General features: G+C 43.7%; 1 protein-coding gene across 1 annotated transcript in view; it reads right to left on the minus strand.

The window, feature by feature from the left end:
- BARX2 (BARX homeobox 2) overlaps positions 1 to 24,271 on the minus strand; it is a 36,535-nt gene extending 12,264 nt beyond the window's left edge. Inside the window, exon 1 of the mRNA XM_026071762.1 lies at positions 24,082 to 24,271. Coding sequence (XP_025927547.1) covers positions 24,082 to 24,268 — 187 coding nt within the window. The 5' untranslated portion in view covers positions 24,269 to 24,271. The remainder of the gene's footprint in view (positions 1 to 24,081) is intronic.
- Between the last annotated feature and the right edge of the window lie 14 nt (positions 24,272 to 24,285).

Consider the following 24,285-nt stretch of genomic DNA (forward strand, 5'->3'; position numbering starts at 1 on the left):
TTAAATAATGGCAGCAGGCAGCGATTCTAACAAACCAGAGGCAAAGCTTGATGCTCCAGATWTTCTGGAAGTAGGTCACCATCGTCCATCAGTCTGAACTGGGAAATTACAGTGACTGAAGACACAAGACAGCTTCTCACCTAGTATAAATCAGGGGAGATCCATGGAAGTTGCTGGGCCTATGCCAATTTACACCAGCTAAGAATCTGTCCCAGAGTCTGCAGAAATAAAAGGCACTTTGTTGCAGTTGTTTGAGCTCCGTGCTTTCTGCTAGGGACAATAAAATGCCCATGTTACCGCTGCAGAGAGGAAACGTGTGTTTATACTTTTACTTTACAGGCTTAAATGAAGTAACAGTTAAAAAAAACAAAAATACGAGAGCCTCTCCAAATACTGCCAGTGCTGGAGCTTCCGCTGGCAGAGCTGCTCCTATTGGGAATTAAAGACGCAAACTGAGCTTGGGCTGTGCAGACATACAGGTGAGGCCCACAGAGCGCTATCCACCGGGTGCACAGTTAGCTGCTTTTGGCAGCCACTGCTGCAACAGTCTTTACTGGTACGAGGTGAGCCTGGATTACCGTAGAGAAGCACAGACGCTGATCTGGACATGCCTGAGTCCAGCCTGCTCCCCAAACAGGCACAGCCGTTACCTGAATGCTGAAGCTACACATGGACTGGGAGACGGACGCTGCACGTCAGGAGGTGGAAGCGAGGATCCAGGGGACACAGTCCTTGCTCCATCTCCTCCATTACAGTAAATCTGTGAATACCACTTTTTGAATACTGAAATAGCCGGAAACTCTGAATCTGAGTCCTCAGACCTGAGCTTTAAAAGGGCTGTATCACAACTCCACAATTGGATCTTTCTATGGTTATCACGTATTAAATAGGAATTCTGGAACTGGGAACACTTGATACTGCTCTTGATTTGTTATTCCTCTTCTGTAGCATCTCAGCAGCTAAAAGCACAGTCACTTAACAGAGAGTGCTGCTTTGGGAGGGGAGCTTTTTTTGGTGGTGGTGTTTGTTTTTTCCTACTAGGTCTCTTTTTCYTTGGTTACATGTGGAAACCAGTTGTAGCTAAGCAGGAGCCAAAGTCTGTGCATATGAGCAGAGGTGAAGGGCACTTTCTGGGACATTTTAAAAGCTTCCAAAAATAGTCCTAAGATTCAGCCCAAGTGCACAGAGCCAAAATTTCCATGGGAATCATCAGTGTCACGGAGACCACAGGAAAACACAGGGCAGTCGGCCCTGAAATCTAAGTGCGGGGCTGGAGCACWAAGAGACACTGGTGGTGCTCCAGGACAGCATTCAGAGAGCCTCCTCGGGGCAAAATCCAACTGCTCCTCATCAGAGGTTGCAGGTACAGCTCACACCATATTCTATTTCCACTTTAATTCAATGAACTTTATTAGCCTGACAAGGACCATAAGCCCTGCCAAAATTAAATGCAACCCAGCCACACAGCAGAAAGTCTGCTTGGTAACAAATGGCTTCTCTCCCATGGGGAGGAATTCAGACCCAGCTGAGATCAGCGGCAAAACGCCCATCAAGTTCGGTGGCGCCAGGATTTCACCCGCACGCGTCCACAGGAGGAAAACAGAAAGGAAGCGAAAATTAGTGTTGCTTGACTAAAATGATCCTGTCCAGGGCTTTCTGACTAAAGGCTAATTCTTCACAACTCTAAACTTTCTTTGATGACTGAAGTTTAAGTGGAAAAGTGGTATCTTATCAAAATGGTAACTTTTGACAACAGGGCTGAGAGGAGCTGGATACAAACATAGGCTGGCATTCCCCRTGTTCTGGGGCACTTAGGTCTGTGGTTTAGCCCAATTTAAGAGCCACAAGTGAAATTTCCTCAGCACTCAGAGCTGTGAGATCCAGGCTTTTTGTTTCAAGCCCATCCCCATTAGCAATTTATCAGCATAATGTTCCAGCGTAACTTTTAACTAATAACAGTAATTAATAAGTTTGAATGCATCTGAGGCAAGCATGCCAGAGGCCTTCACAAAAACTAACCAGAAAGATAATTAATGCTTACTTAATAATGACATTTGATATTTATATTGTGCTTTTTACATCTTCAAGGCACTGTGCACTCAGTAGTTGGCCTAGAATAAATGACGAGCCCGAGAACCTCCCTGAACGAGAGCAAGTCTCGCTTCCTGCCGCCAAGGGTGGCCGTGTCACACCCTGCCTTCGACAAAACGGGAGGGAGGGGGTTATCTTGAACACAACCCAAAATCCACCTACAGTGCCAAGGTCTCCAGAGATGCCAGATGCCTGAAGGAGGCCACCAGGGTTCTTCTGGCAGGGACGGTGATAATCRTTGTAACAGCATGGCTTCGTTACCGTGCCGCACTGATGAGGAAGGGATAGCAACACACGATGAACYAGGCATCCAAAGACTCAGCTCTGTGGCTATCCTGCGGCAATCACCCAGTTGTGGTTTCCTGGTATCACGGGACAATAACGCTTAGCTGCTGAGTTTAAGTGTAGGAAAGAAGGAAGAAAGCACCACCTGGGTGCTACAAGGTGTTCTCCTCATATGCAGCAGCCTTTCTTCCAGGCTGCCTGTCAAACAGGGGAACATGCCAGGACCTTGTCAGATCTTCATTGAAGAAGAAAATTTATATATAAAGAGGATTATGTTTTTTTGAAGGAGCATTTAAAGAATCCATTTGGCCGACGCTCACAAAATCCCTTGTAGAAAATGTAACAGCACTCTGGCTTAATTTGTGGAGRATGAATCAAAAACATGTGCCACTTTTCTACTTTTAATTACTTGGCCTCACATAGTCAAACTACAACCTGCCTTTTGGAAGAAAGTCCCCCTTTACTCAAATCCGTACTCTTCAAGCAAACCAAGCACAGCTCAGAAAGGTACTACTTTTTGTTCAAGGCTACAATAAAGTGACTCTTTCTGAGATTCTTCATCTTTAGCAGATGATCCCTTTAAATCCTATCCAGTGGGAAAGGAGGTGCTCTGAATCCAAGCAGGATCAGGCCTAACAGGTCCTCTTAAAATGTATGGGCTTGAAGCCATCACAACTGGAAACAGTTCCAAATGGAGSGCGGGTTTGGATATGAACTTCCTTTCCAGGCCCTTACTGTTGGGACTCGGAGGGAGTTTTAAGACCAGGCCACATTAGTCCCAGAGAAATAAACACGAATATGTCTCTATAWATCCCTGCACTCCGACGACACAGGAAAGTTACTGGGATACAAGCCACCAGTTTATTTACCATATCTGTATCGAGGGACGTTTTGGCTCCATTAAACCAATTTCAATTTGAAGACCTTCCTTTTGAACTAAGTCATGTTAAATACTTCAGCCAAGTGTTTCCTCCATTACCGAGAATACAACTCAACTCTAGAGCTCATCACTTGTTGGACCCAGATTTAGTAAGCAAAGTGGCCAAAAGATTACAGAATCAAATAGCTAGAAGAAACGGATTTACAGGCAGTCTCTGGTCTTGTCTGCTGGGAATGAAGGAGAAACACTGCATCAAGATGGCAACTCTCAGGGTGTCTAAGTTTAAAYTGCAAGAACGTTCTGTCTTTACGGATGACAATCAGATGACTAGACATCTCAGGACACTAGGAAGAAGTGTAGGGGGCCAAATCTAATCCCCTGTCCTACTGCAGCCTTTCCAAATGGTGTCACTGGTCAAGGAGCAACACTTGGAGTTAGATCTAGAAACATATTCTCAGAGCTGAGAGGGTGCAGATCAATGGAAGGATAAGTCATGATCTGTCGTTCATGCTGTTCCTTAAGTATCTCTTACTGGCTGCCATCCAAGATACAAGACTTTGGTATTATGGCCATTCTTATATTCGTACACGTTTGATAAATAAAACTGCCTTCTCTAAGGATTTCACAGTTTTTGTCCAAGTTCAAATAAATAATACCACGCATGCATAAATCAATCAGTCCTTTACTTCCTGCTCTGTTAATTATTATCACAACGTCCATAAGCAAACACTAGCTTTGGACAGCTGAGTAGCAGCACACACAAAAGCACTCTTCAGGTTTCACAAACCCACCCTTGTGTGAACCCCAGCAAAAAGCTTGCCATAAATACCACTACCTCTTCCTGCTCCGAGCGTATGAAACGCATTGGTGAGTGAAACATGGGAAGCAAGAGAGTCAATTGTTTCTAAACACCAGGCTGCTTAAACTGGCCTGATGGACCTTGTGGAAAATGCTTTTCTCTTCTTGGGAGAATAGCAGTTTTGCGTTTAAAATTGCAGACACCCCCTCTTGTCCTCCGCATTGAAATGAGAGGGGGACTTCAGCAAGCACCAGTGCCAACCTGAAAGAGACCTGCCATGTCTTGGCAAAGCCTTCGCCTCTTAAAACCATGGCTTGGCATCCTAAGGGTTGCTCKATTAATAACCTGGCCCCCATCAGGACACATTTAGCAGAGATCTTTCTGAGCTGCATATATGATTCTTTGATCTTGCATCTGCCCCAACAGAGAGAGAACTCATCTCTGTTTCCTCTATGGACAAAAATAGACTCGGTGGACGATTTGGCTGAACAGCTGCACAAACAATGCAATTTAGAAGGATGCAAATGACACATGAGCAAGTTTTGTCCAACCTGCCCATCCTTTGTGTTTGCCAGTTAAGTCAGAGACAAACCTCTTGTGGCTGGGTTACAAAGGAGAAACACGTAGAAGGAATAGAGCTAAGCATAATGCTCATCACAAGAAGCCTGAAACATCATTGCTACAATCGAGAGCCCCTTGGCATAAGGATTTCATCGCGCAGCTTCTTCACTGTCCCTACCTGCAGCCATGACTATCCAGTATGGACACTGGGAAGCAGGATGCTCACATCGGTTACACCCCGTCTCCAGAATGATATTCCAGTCATTTCAACATCTGCACTTAATTAGCCTGCCCTGTGGCCCAGGAGGACAAGGAAAGCTGCATTCACTACTACAGACATCATGGAAAGAGCACATCAGACTACAGTATTACACATGCATTTTCACCCCAGAGCAGTCAGTGGATGAAAGCACAGGGAGAGCAGACAAGGCAGCAATAGGGTTGACCTACAGCAGGGAAATGGGGGTTAAACAACAAGTAAAACATCTAATTATTTGGTGGAGAACACCGTGCCCAGGAAGGATAYGAAATCTCTGCTACTGGCAGCAGCAGAGAGATGCGCCATGCCAAGTAGTGGACATACAGCCTACATGACCTGCTGAAGGTGGCCTTGCCTACACAGAGGACAACTCCAAACAACAGCCTAGTCCGCCCCATGCTGGGGTGTACTGTCTGCGCCAGGCACACAGACTGTATGGATGGGAACAGATGCCAACGTCAGAGCCAGTCTGATTTACAGTAGCTGAGCTTTGGCCCATTCATTTCAAGATTTTTTTTTCTAGTTGAAGCCCAAAACAGGTTTAGTTCCTATTGCAGTTCATCTAACCTCAAAAAAGCAGGCTGAAAAATGTCTCAAGGATAGGTAGTCTCAAAATGGACGCACCCAGAATAAGCAGTTCCATCCAAAAAATGTCAGCCTTGAAGTTGCAAAGCACTTTGGAGACATACAACCATTCATGTGTCAGAAAAGCAAAGACAACCTCTCCTCTCAGCTACCAGACTGCTCTACCAAGCCCTGTTAAGAAGGAGAAGCCAGAAATTCCAGTTGGTGAGCTCCAGAAAATCCAGATCTTCAGAGAATACAAACCCTCACTCACGGCAGACATCAATGCACTGTTTTTTTTTCCCGTTCTGATAGGAAGTCAGCCAAGGAGACACTGTTTTTGTATCTCCAGACAGATATAGATTAGACTTAGGGTGGAGACTAGCTCTAATTAATCACAAGGGTTTGAATTAGATTTTTATAGTGCTCAAAGCTTGCTAGCTTTAATCGCAAATTAATGCTGTCATGGACAGAAACCTTGCATAGACACCCGTTTCCAGCACATCCAACCCTGAACTACAAACAAGCCCCGAGTAACGCTGTGTCTGATCAGGGCTCCAGATGGAAGACCCTCCCTCACCTTAAGGTTCGGAGGGGTTTGATTCAAAGCTTGAGTTATCGCCCATCTCGGCTTTTCATCAGCACTGCTATCTGTCTCCGGTTTTCCTAGGGCATCTGTCACTGAGGAATTCAGGGCTGCCGTGCTCCTCAGGTGCATCTGCGACTCCCTAAGCACATTTAAATACCAATGATAAAAGCCCATACGCAAAAAACTGTACGGTCTCTTCTTCCCTCCACAAGTGTGCGGGTGCATAATCCCCATTAATACTAGAATCAACTCCAGGCTAATGGAAATCTCGTCTCATTCCCAAAGACTTTATTTACTCTTACCTGCCCCGAAGGGACCAAAAGGACTCAGTTTTTTTGCCTAGAGGTAGATTTTGGAGAAGCGGACATCTGACACAGTATTCGCAACCCTGCCACGACCTTAGCGTGCAATCTGAACCAAATCCCCGCATCTCACTGGACTTCTGTTTTCCCCACATGCAAAACGAGAATGATAATATCTTGATAATATCTACCACAGGAGGTTGCTGTATGGTCTGGAAAGCGCTCCAGCGGAAGCTGCAAGGGGAGGCAGAGGTGTTATTATCTCGCAGCTTGCTAAACCCATTTCCCATTAATAGACTGCATGAGCACTGCACTGAGAACTCTCTTTTGTTTCTTACAATTATTAAATTCCTTAATGTGCCATTAATATATGTGTTAAGAGTGAAGCAATGTGCATATCCTGTTATTGCACAACTGCCTGTTTCCACAGGAACTCCTCCGATAACAGGCACATATGCAGTGTGTGGTTATTCAAACCAAAATAACATTTTTCAGCTTTTTTTTTTTTTTTTTAAACCAAGAAAGATATTCTGCCAAAGATCAGCCACGACTGCCAATTTTTCCATGGTGACGAGCTAAAGAAATAAATCTGCAGGGAATATTTTTCCATGTTTCTCAAGTAGCATCATTGCCAGACCCCTTTATCTGGCACCGCCGGGATGAAACTTGTCTTAGATCTTGCATTTCCATGCTCTCCCTGCAGACAGCCTAAGGGACTTGCTTCACATTGCCATGGTTTTCATTAAGCTTTGATATGGGGGCCGTATCCCAGCTATAATTTTATTAGCTAATCTGGCCAGAGCACGTAGACAATTCTTGGGGTTTACTGCTATATCATAAAAAGTAATCAATACTATCAAGCCAGCACAATGAATTATTTTGGTTTTCCCAGCAATGGCACAATGGTTGCAATGGGTCTTCTAATTTTAGAGCTAAATGAGCCTTTCATATATGTTTGCTGAACCATGTATGAAAGGTATTCAATTATAATATTTAAAAAGAAAAGTCCTGCTTGTCTTTTTTTCCTCTCTCAAAATATCGACACTGCCATGCCTACGGCTCTCTCAGCTTTCATCCTGGAGGATCTGTTGGGAACCCAGATCCCAGGCATTTTAGTTTATGAACAGCTTTAGAAACACTTGCTTGAACACTAGAAGTAATTTCACGGCTCTCCAAATACATTCTCTCCAACCAAGAGTCCTTTTATAAGTCTGTTCCATCCTTTCTTTAAAAATCACCCTATAGAAGCAAACCCCTTCAAGTTAAATGGCTACAATGCTAAATAGACACAGACATAGATATATGGTTGGTTTAAAAAAAAGGTGCTTTCTCTCCTGCATCTGGCCTATGTATTCGGACCATTGCAAATAGTCCCCCACCACCACCTTTACACACACACACACACACACACACACACACACACACAGGAATGAACATTGGGCTGGACAGGACTCTTGCTGTTGACTTCTGTGAGGCTGGGACCTCACCCAAGCCTTCACAGCTTTTCATTAAGAAGAGAAAATAATTTTTAAAATCAGGCCTTTTGCCATAGGCTCCTTAAAGTTTATTAAGCCCCACTCTGAAAGTAAATTTCAATTCAAGACTATCATTACACTCAGTTATGGCAATRCAAATGTCCGAGCTGATACATTTCTCTGAAATTAGAAGGACTTTTTTCAATTTAAATAAATGGAGAAAAAGAAGTGTAACTAAAACAAAAGAAAAATCAGAAACTTTTAACCTTGGCTCAAAATAACTAAAGATCTCAAATTATTTGGGTTTTAGCCCTTCAGTAAAAYGGGGTTAATAAAACAAAAAAGATTTTGAGTTTAAGAGATTTGAATAGCTTGACCTGTCTCAAGTCATGACATTTCAAACGGATAACACATTCCTGCTCCTTCCCTACTTTGAGGGTATAAAACAGGAATCTCTAAAGGAAAAGCAAAATCCTATATTAAAACAAAAATCCGTGCAAGTTGTCTTTGCATGCATTACAGAGAGGCAAAAAAGGCATCATTTTCATTACTTTTTCCTCTCTGCAGGCCACTTTTCATTAAATTGTTGAGAAGAAAATACACCCCCAGCAAGATGTTAACATCTCCTTTCCAGCACTGCTCTGGTAAGAAGACCAAATAAAAATAAATGGCTTCTACAATAATAAGACATATCATCCATCGTCAGCATGTAAAACGCAGTCATTAATCACAGAAGCAACCTACTTATTATGGGTATTCAAGCACTGGCAATACAAATGCTTATAAAACAGGGGCTCCTTTCATAATTCCCTGCCCTTGTCTCTCAATAGCTCAGAGGATTAACCCTTTTACAACGAGGGTTGGGCAAACTGGTTTTGCCTAATTCCAAACCAACTTGACGTCACGGGTTCGAAAGTTCGACCTGAACTCAAACACGAGCAGATTCAGCTTGAGCCGAGGGGAGACAGCAAGAGCGAGCTTGAAGAGGGGAAAAAGGAGGGGAGATGGCGAACGAGCGTATCGGAAAATATGGCAGGACAGGAACACAACAAGGACAAAAAAAAACAACCTTGTAAAGGGTCAAAGGATGGATAAAATTTGCTAAGGAATAAGTTGAACCCTCTACAAAGCAATAGAAACAGGTGGCACTTTGCTGTGCACTACATATCCTAACATGATTGTGGGTGAACTTCTCTTGCATTTCKTAGCAAAGGATTTTACTATATTTCCAAGTGCGCAGCGAGCCCCGGGGCTCATGCAGCTAATGGGAAAAGCGAGGCACAAGGCGAGTATGTAACTGGCTGCACATCACAAAATGAGTCAGGGACGCAGATGAGTAAAGATCGCCGAACCATCAGGCCTCCCCTGCAACGCTCTCAGACATCCCACGGGCTTTGCAAAATCGTCGGCTCCATTAGTTCCGTTCTCCCCACGMACCCCAGGGGCACGTTCCCAGCCACCAGCTAAAGGGACGCTCGGCAGGACGGTCACAGATTTGCAGCCTGATGCAATTCCTTCTCTTTCTCTCTCTTTTTTTTTTTAATAATAAAAAAAAAAAACCCAAAACTTCTATGGACATCARGGAATAAATTGCATGTGGGGAGAGGGGGATAGAGAGGTGCTGAGAAAAGCAACTTTTGGACCTCRTTTGAAGCATGCAAAGTGTTAATTTAGAGTTTAAAATATTTTTACGATAAGCCTCACTATTTATGCATTGTTGTAAAAAGTGAGGCATTCAAATGAAGAAAATCCTTGTGGAGAGAAACTAGATTAGGTACATATTTAAATTTTTTCTCATGTATAAAGTGGCCCCAGAGCAAGAACTTTTCAAACACTTCAATTAACTTGGTCATCAACAGGACAAATACCTCCAATTTTTGTATCAATTACTGGAGGCAAGCGACCTATGACTGGCTTTGGGGAATCACACATTTTGAGAGGACAAATCAAAAGAAGCCACTGCATTTTAAAGCCATGCTAAAGATACGTGCCAGGTACTGAGAATGAACGCTTGGTTTCTTCAGGCTGAATTTTTCAGTTAATTAATAAAGCAGCAATAACCAATAGCAGCTACTCCATAACTTTCCCTGTACGTAAGAGATAATCGGTGAATACCTTGCACACACGCCTGGTTTCAGAGCAACTGGGCTACGTCGCCGTAAATTGTCAGGGAGAAGTGCAAACCAGAGGAACTCAGAAACCCAGCACCAGCTCCGCTTCCCCAGAAATATCGGGGGCTTCCCAAGCTACTTCCCCTAAAAGAAACGTTTTCCTTCAGCCAGAGCTGCCACCGAGACACTGTGATAAATGAAAGGATTTTCAGTATCCCCCACTGTCCAGAAGAATTCCCTAGCCTTTATTTTACTACAGGAAAGTACCATTTTATCCTGTGGGCRTATACACAGAGGTAGGGCGATGCAATCAGCAGGTAGAAAGCACTATCGTTATTTTTGTTTTTTGAAAGATAATATCAAAGTTACAATCACCGGTGAGTTAATATGAGTCACAAACGAATCACGCCTAGGATGGACTAAGCAATCAATATCTGTGAATACGTAATAGCAATGCTCAGTTTTTAAGTAGCTGTCAACCTATTTTAATGTGTTTTTTACAAGTTGTGACACGCCTAATCATGCTGATATCAAGAAGGGAGAAATAAGGCACGGATCACAGAAATCAGGGAGAGCGCCATGAGGAGAAGCAGCTCTTTTTCAAATAGGTTTGAGCCACAGCTATTTGACTATAGCTATCAAGTTTTCTACATTGCTTTAATCGTAGCTTTTTTTTTTTTTTAAGTGATGGGGAAGAAAATTGGGAGTATTTTTCTAAGTAAATTATGTGCTACAAAATTCCTGTATCAGTGTTTATGGTGGTTTTTATCCTTTTTTTCCTGATTAACACTGCTGGGTGGGTATCATTTCTTTCCCTCTCTGAAAGATCGAGGTTTCACTATCATCGTCGGTGAGCACTTCTGAAACGTTCATGGAAGCTATGAAGTGATGCTGCTATTTATGGAAAAGCACGGAAGAGAACAAAAAAGATGAAATAACCACGAAAGACATGTGACGGCACAAAAGGAAAGGAACTAAATGGCCAAAAGGAGCTTGCCAGACCAAAAAAACAAAAAACCACAAAGCCAATTTACCCGGCTGAACAGCTTTGAGGACATTAAGACATCCCGAGCTAACTGCGCACACGGTCAAACCCACCTTTTTCACTTCCACCACTTATTTCAGTGGAAAAGCTTTGTTAGAAAATACAACCAAAAAAAAAAAACCCCAAGAAAACCCAAGTTTCGTGAACAGTGCGAGGTGGTGCTGAAGGGACCAGGGCCCATCCCTTGGGCAGCACCCGCTCCTGCCCTCAGCGGGACTTTTCTTAGGGTGGGAAAGGCCGGGAGAGGCAGAAGGAAAGGCAGCTTTGCCGGGAGCTTCCAACAGCGGCCAGGCCGCCGGGTATTTTGGAGGGGCAGGACCAGCTGCCCTCCGGCATTTTCCCAGGCGATGGCGGGTGTTGGAGGCATCCCAGCCCGCCGCTCGGGAAGCGCCCCGCGTTCCCACCCACCGCGGCGGAGACCTCTCGCGGAGCCAGAGCGACGGTGGCGCCTCGGTGAAAACACGGATCTGGCCCCGTCTTTCATTTCCGACGCAGCTGCGCACGGGGACAGAAAAACGCGACCAGCTTCCAACCCGGCAGGGCTCCTTTTAGCGCCTGGTGCTGGCTAGGTGGCCTAGCTGTGGGGACAAATTTAGTTCGGAGAGACAGGAGTGACCCCAGCTCACAGCTATGTCCTCTCGGACGCACGGTTCGCAATGTCCAAAGCTTCTGGCGGATGTATGGGGACGGCTCTTCGGGTGGGCTGCTAAGACCCGCTGGGAGCGCCCGCTCCGTCAGGCGAGGGCAAGCCGGGAAACCCTCTCCCGGCCCCTTCCCAGTCCCTCCAAGCAGCGGGAGATGCCGGCGGCCGGGTGCAAAAGGACCGGACGAGGGGAAGTTCTGGGGACGGGGCAAGGAAGGATCGATGTTGAATTTATAGAAATCTCCTCCTCCTAAAGCAGGCTCGCGAGTCACAATTTAAAGATCAAATCCCCCTGACTTCCTGAAAACAACACCATATGTCGTTAAACTCAAAAAGTATTTATAAAGCCATCTCTCTATCACGCACGTTATTACCCTTTTTAAAAATACGTATTTTGCATGCTGTACTGGGTTCAGCTGAGACAGAGATAAACCTCCGTAATTATTACAATTTTGGGACTAGATCATGCAAACATTTTGGCAGTTTATCACCTGATACTCCCACAAATAAGCTCTCTTTAAATCCAGGCAATTAGATTAAAAAGAAAAAAAGAAAAGAAAAAGCAAGCCTGCAGGTTTGCACCGCTGGGACCTCTACAATCTCTGCGTGGTTATCCTTGCTCTCTCTTCTCATGCAACTGCCAGCCAGCTGGTCTTTGATGGACAGAAATATATCTATAATATCAATTGCCACGACATCTCTTAGCAATAGACAGGTGCTACAGTGTTTGGGCCCCAATCTAAAAGGTCTCTATCTATCAGCAGCAAGAAAAAGGGTTTCATTAAAGCTGTACAAATAAAAAGAAAAAATCTATCTGTCCGGGGTTTCACGAGCACTTTTGTTTTAACACAACTGAAGTGCTAAACTACCTTATAATAATGTGCTTTTAAGTGTTTACAGTTCAGGCATAATTGAATTGACTCATTTCGGCCCTGATCCAACCGCAATTTAATTGACTCCAGTGGGAGGCGGATTGGGCTCCAAGTCATTTTAACTAAAATAATCCATCAATTGTTCCTCCCCCACTTCAAACTCCTTCCCATCACTCACGATTGCTCTACCGTTTATTGCAGCGAGGGAAAACCAACCCGTCGAACTTCTGGCACGGTCTGCCGTCACTCGGTTGAGAGCTTCGCTGCTGCCGAGCCACCTAAAACAAATCTGCTGGGGGAGAGYGCGAGCACGACGCGGAGCGGATGGCAGGGCCCTCCGCTGCTACGGAGCACCTCAAATATTGGCTCCTCCGCTATTTAATGAACCGTCGAGAGAGAGTTTTGAACAAAACCCAAGGGGGAAGCCAAATATATCAACAAATTCACGCAAAGGCTTTGTGGCCAAAAAGAAAATAAGCATTTGCCTCAGGCTTTTCACCATTATATTGTATCAGTTATTTCATTACTAGCTTCCTAATTCGGGGGTGTTCACATTTTTCTCCGTGAGCTATAGAAATAAAAGCAAGCCCGAGCACTAAAATGTATTTTTGTATTATGTATACTGCATCTAACTAGGTATTTGTCGTGAGAAAATATCACCGCTGTTGATCTTGCCCCAAAGTTGACAGATTAACGTCACAGAAGACCCTATTTAAGTAACTGCAAACACGTCACACATTTCCCTGTCTTGTAAAAGAGACGGAGATGCCTTTACTAAGGCATCATGTGTGCTTACACAATTGTATTTTGTTTTTTAATGTACATATGTAAGCAGCTGCATACTAGATGAAATGATAGGGTCCCTGCACACATGAAAGCAGCAGGGTCCTGTTCTTGCTTCTACATTAACTCTGAGGATGTCTATTAAAATTCACTTCAGACAAAATCCGACTTCCATAGGCAAAGTTCCAGTAAAAAAAAAATATATATATATATATATATATGCACATCAGCAGGAAACCGGCCATTGATTATCCTGTAAACTGTAATAGGATTGTTAGTACTAAATGTCTTATTAATATATGGCTTCCTAAAATGAAATAATTATCCAAAGCCAAATGGTGAGCCAAATAATTAAAGCTGACTTGCACTGAAAACTCTCTCTTATTTTGAAGAAAATCCGTAAAGTGAGTAGCAAGATGATCTGAGTTGCAGGGCAAATACAAAAGCTCACAGCTCCGGTCCCTCCTCGCATGAGTAGTCCTGTTGGGATCAGCCAGCTAACGACCTGAACGAGAACCACCGGCGTGTTCAAGAATTTACAAGATAAGACCTGAATGCACACATCCAAGCATATTTTAAGGTCACTGAAAGGTTGTTTCGCCAAACCTCACAGATAAAAATGACATATATATTCACAAATTTTCTGTCATCACATTTTTAAAGGTGATTTTAGTTTTGTTAGAGGGGATGTTTTTGAAAACTGTTCTTCCTCCTTCACTCCAAAAGGAAAAAAAAGAAAAAAAGAAAAAAGGTGTGAGCTTACACAGAAAAATGAAAAACCAAAACAGAGAGTTTGCCTGGGACGTGTTGATTGAGGGTGGTGTTCTTTCAGGTTTTGTTTCTAAGAGATACCTCAAATAATTTCCAGAAGTAACTACCGATGAAAACATAGTTTCACCACAAGTCTCGTACAGGGGAGAAGACAGTGTTTTCCCACTGCGCTCTGCTCACCCATGCCAGGAGGTTCTTCTGGAAAAAGTCCTGGTTTTACTGAAAGTCACTTCCTCTGACTGAGCTGCACACATTAATGCTGCACAAGAGATGCCAGCTACAAGAGGCATGCACAGACCAAACACCGGTCGAAAAGGCAATCGGGGAGCGTGGTTCTTCGGGGAAGAGATGCCGGGCTGCCTTCGCACGCGGCCCATTCCCGCGAGAGAGACGGGGAGGGAGATTTATGCAGACAACCAGTAACGCCAGGAGCCTGACCCCAGTTACACTCCCACTTTCGTTAATTCTTATCCCATAGCCGAGAGCAAAAAATCAAGCCTCGAGCATCCTCCTGGCACAGGTCCTACCAGCATCTCCTGCACGGCTGTGCTTGCCCCCACGGGGGACGGGACGGGCTCAGACGACACGCGAGGGGCAACAGGTATTTAACTTCCATTTGCAACGGGGGGATGTGTCAGCTGAAGGGATTCAGGCACCAGCGCTGGAGTCCAGGATAGGGAGGAAGGAGAGTGGGATATTTTGGGAAAAGCTACTCTTCACCCTGCCCTTTAGGTACTTTAGCAGGTCTCACGGCTGAGCAGCACAACACCTGCTGGGAATATTCGCAATCGGTAATTTGGTGTTCGTCGAGGGTGTGCTCTGGCCAAGAGAAGTGAGGGAAAAGGTGCCAAGAATCAGTCAAAACGTAAAGCTAAATAAGAGGAAAATGGAAAATATTAGGCATTTGCTGTGTAAGCCAGATCCTAACACCAAATTTATATATATTTTTAAAGAGGTCATTAAAACGTAGCTTTAGGAATTCTGCATCACTCAACAAGGAGTAGAAGCTTCTCAGCTGGACTCTCCCAGGGCGCTAGAAGCACTAGAAATAACAGATATCCTGGGGTGAGAAATCCATCTCCAGCATTTCCCCCCAACGGCAATACTTACATGACCTCACCCTTTACAGCAGCTAAGCCTGCTCGGAAACTCACATTCTTCTCGCCCGTGCAGCCCACGGTGGGAGCGAGCAGACACCATTGCATGGAAACTTTCCCTAGCAGGACTGGAAACAAGAGCCATGCAAACCAGAGGACGCTCTCCTGTACGGGTCAGCGCGAGGGGACACCGCTGTGACCATCAATGGGAGGCCAGGCTCGGTCTCACCCACTTGGTCTCACCCACCGGCACAGTGCCACGGCGGGCTCCACTTGCTGCAGAGCCAACGGGTACAGGGGACACCACTGCTCACCTCCCATTAGCTCGTTCTTGGGACCAAACTCATTTACGGACTTAGGCCTGACCTACGCAGATGCAGCGGAGATCACAAAGCAGCTTCTAAACCTTCCGAGGAACTATCCTGGCCTAGCGAGCGATCTAGCTCGTATGGATACGAAGCTTGTGTTAACGCGCTCTGGCTTCTGCAGGCCAGCTGGAGGAATCCGGCACTAGAGCTGACTGGAAATGTTCAGTCCTAACCTCATTTCAATAAATAAATAAATAAATAAAAATACAGATAGAGTCATTCCACTATTTTGCCAAATGTCTCATATAAAAAGGGAACAAGTTAACAACTTTCATTTCAGCCTTTAGAAGATACGTTTTCAATTCCTTTTATTCCAGATGAAGTATTTTGTGGGGGGGAAGAAGCATGTTGTTGTTTTGTTTTTTGGGAGCTTTTTTTTTTTTTTTTTTTTTTTAACTTTTAACTTTCCAAAATGTATTCTAAAATATTTTGTTTCTTTCTGACCTACAAAGGACAAGCGATTATTCTTTTTTTTTCTATCTGCCCACAAACCAAAACATCTATTATTCTGGCTACCCCAAATATTTTCAACCTGACGTGAAGAAATTCTGTACATGGTCTGCGGGTGCAGAGCCCGAGTTTCCAGTTCCTCTGAGCAGAGCTGCATAGTTACCTCTAGCTGGACGCGTAATCGGCATATGACAGAGGTCAGAAGCAAGAAATCAAGATCATCAGAGCAACAGCGAGCAAATCTCTTTCTCGCCTAGTAAATGGAGCGAGCAAGCTATTTGCAGAGTCCGGTTTCTGGTGTGAAGATTAATTCCAGCCGATGAGCCCCACTGTTGATCGCGTACGGCTGCACACAAGTCTCCCTTACTCACAGGTTTGTGCCATGGGCATGGCAGCGATCGAAAGTCAGAGGCAGAGATTTCTTTCAGCCATCCAAACCCACTTACAATGCTCGTACCGACATTTAAGGTCTAACTCCTTTCTGAAGGCGGATCGATGCTCTGGTCACCACTCTGCCTAGATAATGACACCGTGAGTTGCCCTTCACCATACTCTTCACCAAAAGATAAATGTATAAATCTACTCAAGTAAATAGAAAAAAATTAAGAAGTCTCCTTAGCTCCTGCTCTGTTCCCCATAGCCTGGCGAGTCGACTGGCTGTTTCACACACCTTGGAGGCTCAGTCCCGCATGGCGCATCCTAGCCTTCATGCAGTTTTACTTATTCATTTCCTCAAGGAAGGTTCTTGCCCTTGGTCACACCTGTCTGGTACCGAAGGCAGCAACGCTGGAGGGACATTTACTCTAGATGGATCTTCTTTTTCCTGCATTTTACAGCAGCAAGTTGAATAAGAGAGTCATAAAAACAAGAATCACAGTAACTTGAGAGCTGTGCACTGGGGCCGTATCACAGTCTCCAAGAAGAGTGCCCGAAACTGCCCTCAGTGGGCTATGTACAAATCTACAGCTTTTAATCCTCAAACAGTGTACGGGTGGACTCAGACTGCACATGGTCCAAGCTATGAGCCTTTGGAAAATAAGGTGTAGGAGTCAATTTTCCCAGTGGAATCCCACATTCTTTAGTATCTCATATTATAGCATTCCTCTGCAATGCTTATTCACATTTAACCACAACACCAATGACTCTCCAGCGCAGTTTTTATTGGAATCACTGCGGTGTGATTCTTTGGTTTGTTCTATGTAGTTTGGCCTTTCATTAATTTGCTCTATTCATTATTAACAGTACTGAGAAACAGGCAGCCAAATTCAGTCTTGAATCCAGATATTTTAAGTATCTCAGTATTTGAACTTATTTACAGCCCAAGTTCCCTGCTCAGTCTAAGAAACTCATTTGCAAATTCAGACTCTGATCTGGCTTTGCTTCTGAAATACCACCTCTAATATTGGATATAATCTGATGTAAAAGATTGGCAGACTCATCTCTAAATACATAGTTATTATTAGTCAGCTCATTATTATTCTTCATATGTCACTTTTTTGGCATTTCTAAACTATGTTTTCTGCTAACGACCTCAGAATATATAAAACCAAGGCTGACATGCTGAAAAATGCCAAGCTCTTAAATTAAATTTCGTGCCCAAGCTTCAGCTGTTACGGATGAATCCACGTTCAAAGCCTACAGCGTTTGGTCAGTTTACCTTAGCAAAGGCTGATTTCCAGCACGATGAACACGAGGACCTTCTTGCAGGGCTAAAATGCATGGGAAGTTATTTGTCTGGGAATCTTGACAAAACTCAAACTTTCCTTAAATTGCACCTGCATAAATCATACTAGGGGAGCAGGGAGATGGTCCTGACGAGACTGCGATATCAAATTCTGACTTTTCTGGGTTTTCAGGAGAGTGCTCTGAAATACCAGCACAGACGTGACCATCTTCTAGGATCTGCATGCAGTAATGCAGTCTCTGAATTACCTCATTGTTAATTAGGAATACTCGATAGCTTCCTTAATACTGGATCAGAATCATCTAGGAGACATCAAGAGAAGGAATACCTAGTATTTTTCAGGATTAATGCATTTCCTTTGTCACTTTGCCTTTAGTTTTTGCCATTAAGCTGTAGAATTTTATTGATCCTTGTAAGCTGAAGCCAATAAGCATAGGGAGATTTAATTTCTTTTTTTCTTCATATATTTGCACAAATAATCACGAGAAGAAACCCAACCAAACACCATTGCAGCAACGTTGATTTCCACACACAGATACTCACGGACCTGCAATTTAAGTTGGCGCCTACCACTTTGTGCTGCCGTATAAACAAGCATATTGATTTTGGCCTGCTTCCTACCTTTAGGGACCCAGGTCTCTGAGGGACCTCCTGAATCAGCAGGTCCCAGGTCCTGCCATCGCAGGCACCCACGTAAGACACCTACGGCAGAGAGATCTCCTGAGCACCCACTTCCCGCACCACAAGACAAAAAAACCCTCTTGCTAACAGCTCATAGCGAACCTGCGACTACCAGCAATATCACAGCACCAGCCAAGGTTCGCACGGTCCTTCGGGGAGGCGTCGATCCCCGTTGGAGACGCGCGGCTGGCAGGAGGTTTGGCACCCTCAGGTGTAAATCAGCCTGGCAGAAGGTATTCCCCACAACTTGGCATTTGTCTTATTTAACCGGATTATCCCAGCTGCTATGCTTCAGATAATAGGCTTTRAGCGGAGGGCATCTCGGTTTTCTCCGCACTCGGATACGCAGGCTAGATGCCTTCCCGGCTCCTTTCCCACAGTTCCCCACTCTCCCCCAGGAACTCCGTAACAGTATCCGTTCCATCGAAAGGAAAAAGGTTCAGCAAAGTATTCAAGCAAAAGAAATGTGTCCCGTTTCCCCCCCCCCCAGTTTTAAGTAATGTCCCAGAGCAAATTCAAAGCTTGCCCATTTCAAACCTTTTTGAACAAAATCAGATGGAATCTCGTATTTTTGTGAGGTCACTAAATAAGAACTGAGCTGTTTTAAGACATAATAAATCTACATTCTCACCATGTTTTCCTAAAAAAAAGTTGACAAGTGACTGAAGATCAGGAATATCAAAGCTCATGCTCTATTGCACAAGCAATAATTTCCCAAGGGCCCCCAGTGTTTACCTGTATTGCTTAGATTAATCCGGAGAGCAAAAATTCAAATATATCAGGAAAAAGGCAGCTCTAAAAACAAACAAACAAAAAAAAAGCACCCAAACCCCAAAAACAAATAAAACAAAAAACTTTGGGACAATCAGTTCCCAACTTTATCCTAAAATAAAACAGCAGAAAAAAGACAAAAGAACTGCAAAAGAACAATTTAATTTTTGACCAAGTTATATATTAGATATATATTAGATATATATCTGTATCTATAGATATATATATTAGATATATATCTGTATCTATATAAAAAACCTCCATCATACAAATATTGAACAAGGTCCTATTCTCACAAAATGAAACAAAGCAAATAAAGTCTGAAATGATGATTTCAAGGAAACAAGAAAATTTCTACAGTCTTCCTTAAATACAACCAGCCCCACAAACTAACTAGCAGACTAATTAGAGTAATATATGTTCAAAAAGATGTAAATGAGCTGGGACATTAAGGCTGTATCCACTTACAGAAGTTGTTGCACTTTAATTATTTAATATATGTAGAGCAGCACAAGTCTCATTAACACAAATCCACTTGCACAAGTGTAAATATGCTTTTATCAAAGCAGCTAAATCTCAGAGAAAACAAAAAAAATCCATACCGATATAGGGCGTCGTTATACTTGTAAAACTACACTCATGCAAGGTGTCTTTCTGCCGTAACTCTTCCAGCGGAGGAAAAAGAAAGAAGCTCGCTCCTAACCGAGATACGTAAAAGTAGAAAGCCGTGCCACAGAGCAGATCTAAATTACTCTGATGCTCGCTGGGATTTAAGTTATAAATCACTAAGAGACTTCCAGAATTTGTGTTTTCTAATGTTCCAGAGCAGGTGCTGGCAGAAATGAATACACAGCATAGACCACAAATTATTTTCACTACCAACTTTGCTAAAATAAACTGAAGACTCCTAACGAGCTCCTTCCGAAAAGAGGCAATGCAGTGCTTTTTAATCCAGCTATCTCAATTAATTTGGATTGTTTAGGAAGGATATTCAAGACTAACATCGTTCATCAGTAATACTTAATGTTAAGGATTTCACTATCACCAGGGAGAGCACGTAATGTTCTTTCCAGGGCAAGACTGCCCTGGCTTTTATTTTTCAAGAAATTTTAGTTACTTTGATAAACAGGAAACATCTTCAGTTTGACCTCAAAACTCCATACACTGACAATATCCAAATCGTTTGATTATTTATCATGCCTGGAACTACAAATGCAGCAACTGGATTTTGAACATAATGCTCAAACTAAGGTTAAAAAAACAAAAACAAAATCCTAGGAATCAAATCAGAATAACTACAGACTCATCTACATGCATTTTTTAGAGGTAAAATTAAAAAAATTGTACAAAGAGTCAGAAAAATGATTCCTTCTGGACTACACTCAGTTCAAAATCAAGTTTAAGGTTTCTCAAACCTTTAAATGTCTATAACAAACCAAGAACTGCAGACATTAGCACTGTAATCATTACTTAAACAAGTTAATTAGATACCACATAATATGAAAAGCCCATTAAATAATTAAATATAATGAAACTAAATAAATAAACAATATGTTCTCACTGTCTAAGTCATCACGATCCCAAAAGCCATAATCAAAGAGGTATTAGCAACCATCTGAAAATATTTGTGTTTAAAGAGATAATTATCTATTTTTTGATGATAATGGCTCTGAACCTGGGTGAGGGTTTTGTAACAGATTCTGTCCAAGTACAACCTTCTCGTTCATTTGGCTCAATAAATGCCAAAACGCATGTTTATACATCAAATTTTAAGTTAATAACCGGTCTCTTTTGGGGGGGGGGGGGAAGTGCAGTTTTCTTTCCAAAGAAGAATTTTGATTTGGCTCGTTCCAAGCTCACGCAATGGGACTCTTGCCGACGAGTTTGGTGAGATTTGGGCCAGACCGTCTGAATGCGCCTTACAACCAAACTGCCCATTTTGGGCTTCGCGATGCTCTGGAAAAAGTTTCGCACGCTCCTTCCACACACACCCCCCCCACACACACTCTACGGGACGATTTTGCCCTGCGCCAATTCAGCTGCACATGTTTAAATATTTAACGTCTGGCCACAGCCAAAAGAAAGAAATATTTTCCTTTTGGTTACCAGTGTTTTCCAGATCTCTTCACTTAACAAAAAAAGGATGTTGTTAAATACGCAGGCTGCACAACTACAACACCTTCCATCTTTCGGCTTTAAAGGAATTACACAGGCACATCAGGCTTCTCTGCCTTCATCCAAGAGGAAAGGACTATTAACTCTTTAGCCCACAAAAACACCAAAAAAGTTTGACTCCCAACTCAAGAAAAAGCCATGCTGATGAGAAGTTCAGCTGAAGTAACTAATTGCAACCGTTTCCAACACTCCAAGCCCAGCTATTACCGTAGCAGCAAGGCAAATTTCTCTGCTTTAGACCAAGTTTCATCTCCGTTAGCCCGCAAAGGGGCCAAGTGCTCACTCCCGTCCTGAGCAACTACAAAGTGACTAAGGAAACCTGGGCAGTAGGTTATATGCTGGAGCACTGTGTTTCTTCAACCTTTTTAGTCTCATGGTGGGTTTTTTTTTTAAAACAGATTTGCATTAGGTATTTTTAAAATTCTTTCATATTGAGTTATCTGTTTGTGCCTTACTTCATTTCTTAGACAATGCCAGAATTTCCTCTCTTTTAYAATAATGAAAAAATCCCATTACCTAATGCATATCGGGCTTTAAYTGTAACTACAGACTTTGAAGGCTTACAGTTTGGAAGTGTGGACTTTTTGTAGCCTTTTCTTCTACGGTCTTAATCCCACAAGCAAGCCTCTCTCTGCATTTCACGTCTCAGCCGACACGACTCCATAAAGCACACCCCATTAGAAGCAGGAATTCACAATCCAGCCCGACGCAGGGACAGGCCAGAGCTTGGCCTTGGAAACACAGTCTTGCGGGGAAATTCGTTAAAGTTCCCAAACACAGAGAGGAACAATGTCTTAATTGAACGCTACCCAGGAGACTCATGCCAGCATCACTCCGAATCATCTGCTGAATCACTTCAGGGTTATTAATGATTATTTAATGAATATATCTCAGTCTTGCAAAACCAGTGTTTTCCAYACATGACAGAACCACACAGTTAAAAGAATTTCTTTTCCTCTCCCCCACGGGGACGGTGAGCGCTAAGCAGCTCCTGGGGAGCGCCCCACCCATCAAAAACACCAAGGATCTCTGAAGGTGATATTCAAATCATGGTTTTTGATGTCGGGTTAGTCTCATAGGCTTCTGGAAGGTGGTAAATACTCAGTTAACGCTCCTTTGGGGGGCTTAAAGGAACTTTCTTTTCTAATGCTTCCTCTTTAATGTACAGCATATCACTCTGACCAGAAGGAGGTCAAAATCTCCCTCCTTCCTACTGGATTAAAGTCTATGAAAATATTGCCATTGACACCAATGTGTGCAGAATTGGGCCCTCCCCGCCTCCCTGCGGGCTGCCATACACCGAAACCATTTGAGACGTCGGTGCCTATTTTGGCCGAGCACAGAAYGTCGCTGTCTGTACAGTAGCGAGAGATCAGCTCTGAAAAATGCCTTTGTCAGCGATATCCCGATTAACAGCTAGGCCTTCCTGTGTAAAAACATGTCAGCGATTAGGCGGAGAAGGCAATGAAAGTCACACACAAATCAATAGGAAGAAATTAATTTCAAATAAGGATCACACTACATATATATATTTTTTACAAAAGCAGGTCATCCTGGGTCGTAATTGCGATCCAGCCTCTTAATCACTTCTGAATCTCCAATTAGTAATATTTGCAAAGTAAATATTGAGGCTGGAGTAAGCACTATGCTTTGGCCAAGGAATTACTCTACTGGTCTAACTCTCATGTAGCCTACGTTACATTTTATATTAGCGTGGCTCTATTAACACCAGAAAAGTTCCTTCTTATTTATACTCAGCTAAGCATTTTAAAAAAATGGAGCAAAGGCAAAGGCCTTGAGTTTTTAAACACAACTTAATAYGAACACCAAATGAACTGTTCTCAGTAAGAGGAAAAATGGCATTTTGTGACCCTGAAATACRTATTAATTTACCAAGAATTAGTTCTTTGAAAGTTTTTCTTGAAGAGTTCAGATTCTTTGAAGAATGTATTTTTAACTTTCGGTTTCATCAGCAGACTCTCCGAGGACATTAAATGTCRCCATTGGAATTGTGGCATTATAAGAAGAACATAAATCTGGAGAGCTACCTACTTCAGCAGAAAAGTAGATTTTCTAAAAAAAACCCAAACAAACAAAAAAACAAAAAAAAACCCTAGAATGCATTATAAGAATTATATATTTCCTTTTAATGTGCATTGCTAAAAGCTCATATTAGACTGCTCTGCTTGAGAAATTTAACAACAGCCACAGCCGAGACCCCACTGCTCATTCTGGTGGATTAAAATCAGCGGGATTCGTACAGGACAGGGTCCCGTTCGTACATATCTGCTTGTGGTGTCYGTAACACCTACAGAAGCGTTTCCCATCTTCCCTGTTAGCCTAACTTGTTCCAAAAGAAGCACGAATTTGGGGTGGAACCGTCTCGCACGAGTAATTTTCCTGGGATTACCAATACTATTAACTTTTTCCTACTCCCASCGGTAGCAATGGGAAAACCATCAGTGGCTTCAAGGAGCGTAAGAGCAAGGTGAAGGACATGGCATGCTCCTGCTAACTCGTTACCATTTGCAAAGGGGATTTATTTGGGCGCATCCCAAGGAAGACTGAGGCTGAAGCCCGGCCCTTGCGGCTCGGCTGCGGGTTAGAGGATTTTCCAAGCGACACCGCGCCGGGGAGCCGGGACGAGGGCAGCCCCTCCGGTGGCGGAGCAAAGGCTGGGGCTCACGGTTTTGGGGGGTCCCCATCACGTCCTCCTTTCACCCACATCACCGCGCACACGGAGCGGCCCCTGGGAGCTTGCGGCCCCCCCGGGGCAGGGCAGGAGCCGCTGCGAGCCGCCGGGCAGCGGCAGCGGGCAGGCTTACCGGCGCAGGAGTGCAGCGGCTTGGGCCGCACCAGCAGGGCCGGGCAGACGGAGCAGAGGGAAAGTTTCTCGAAGTAGTCGCAGGTCTCCTTGGAGAGGATCTCGTCGATCATGAAGGTCTTGTAGCGCCTCCTGCCTGCCTTGGCGCGGCCGGGCGCGGCGAGCCGCGGCTGGGGTTGGCAGTGCATGGCGGAGCCGCCCGCCC

This window comes from Apteryx rowi, unplaced genomic scaffold, assembly GCF_003343035.1.
Source record: "Apteryx rowi isolate R43461 unplaced genomic scaffold, aptRow1 scaffold_33, whole genome shotgun sequence".
NCBI lineage: Eukaryota > Metazoa > Chordata > Aves > Apterygiformes > Apterygidae > Apteryx > Apteryx rowi.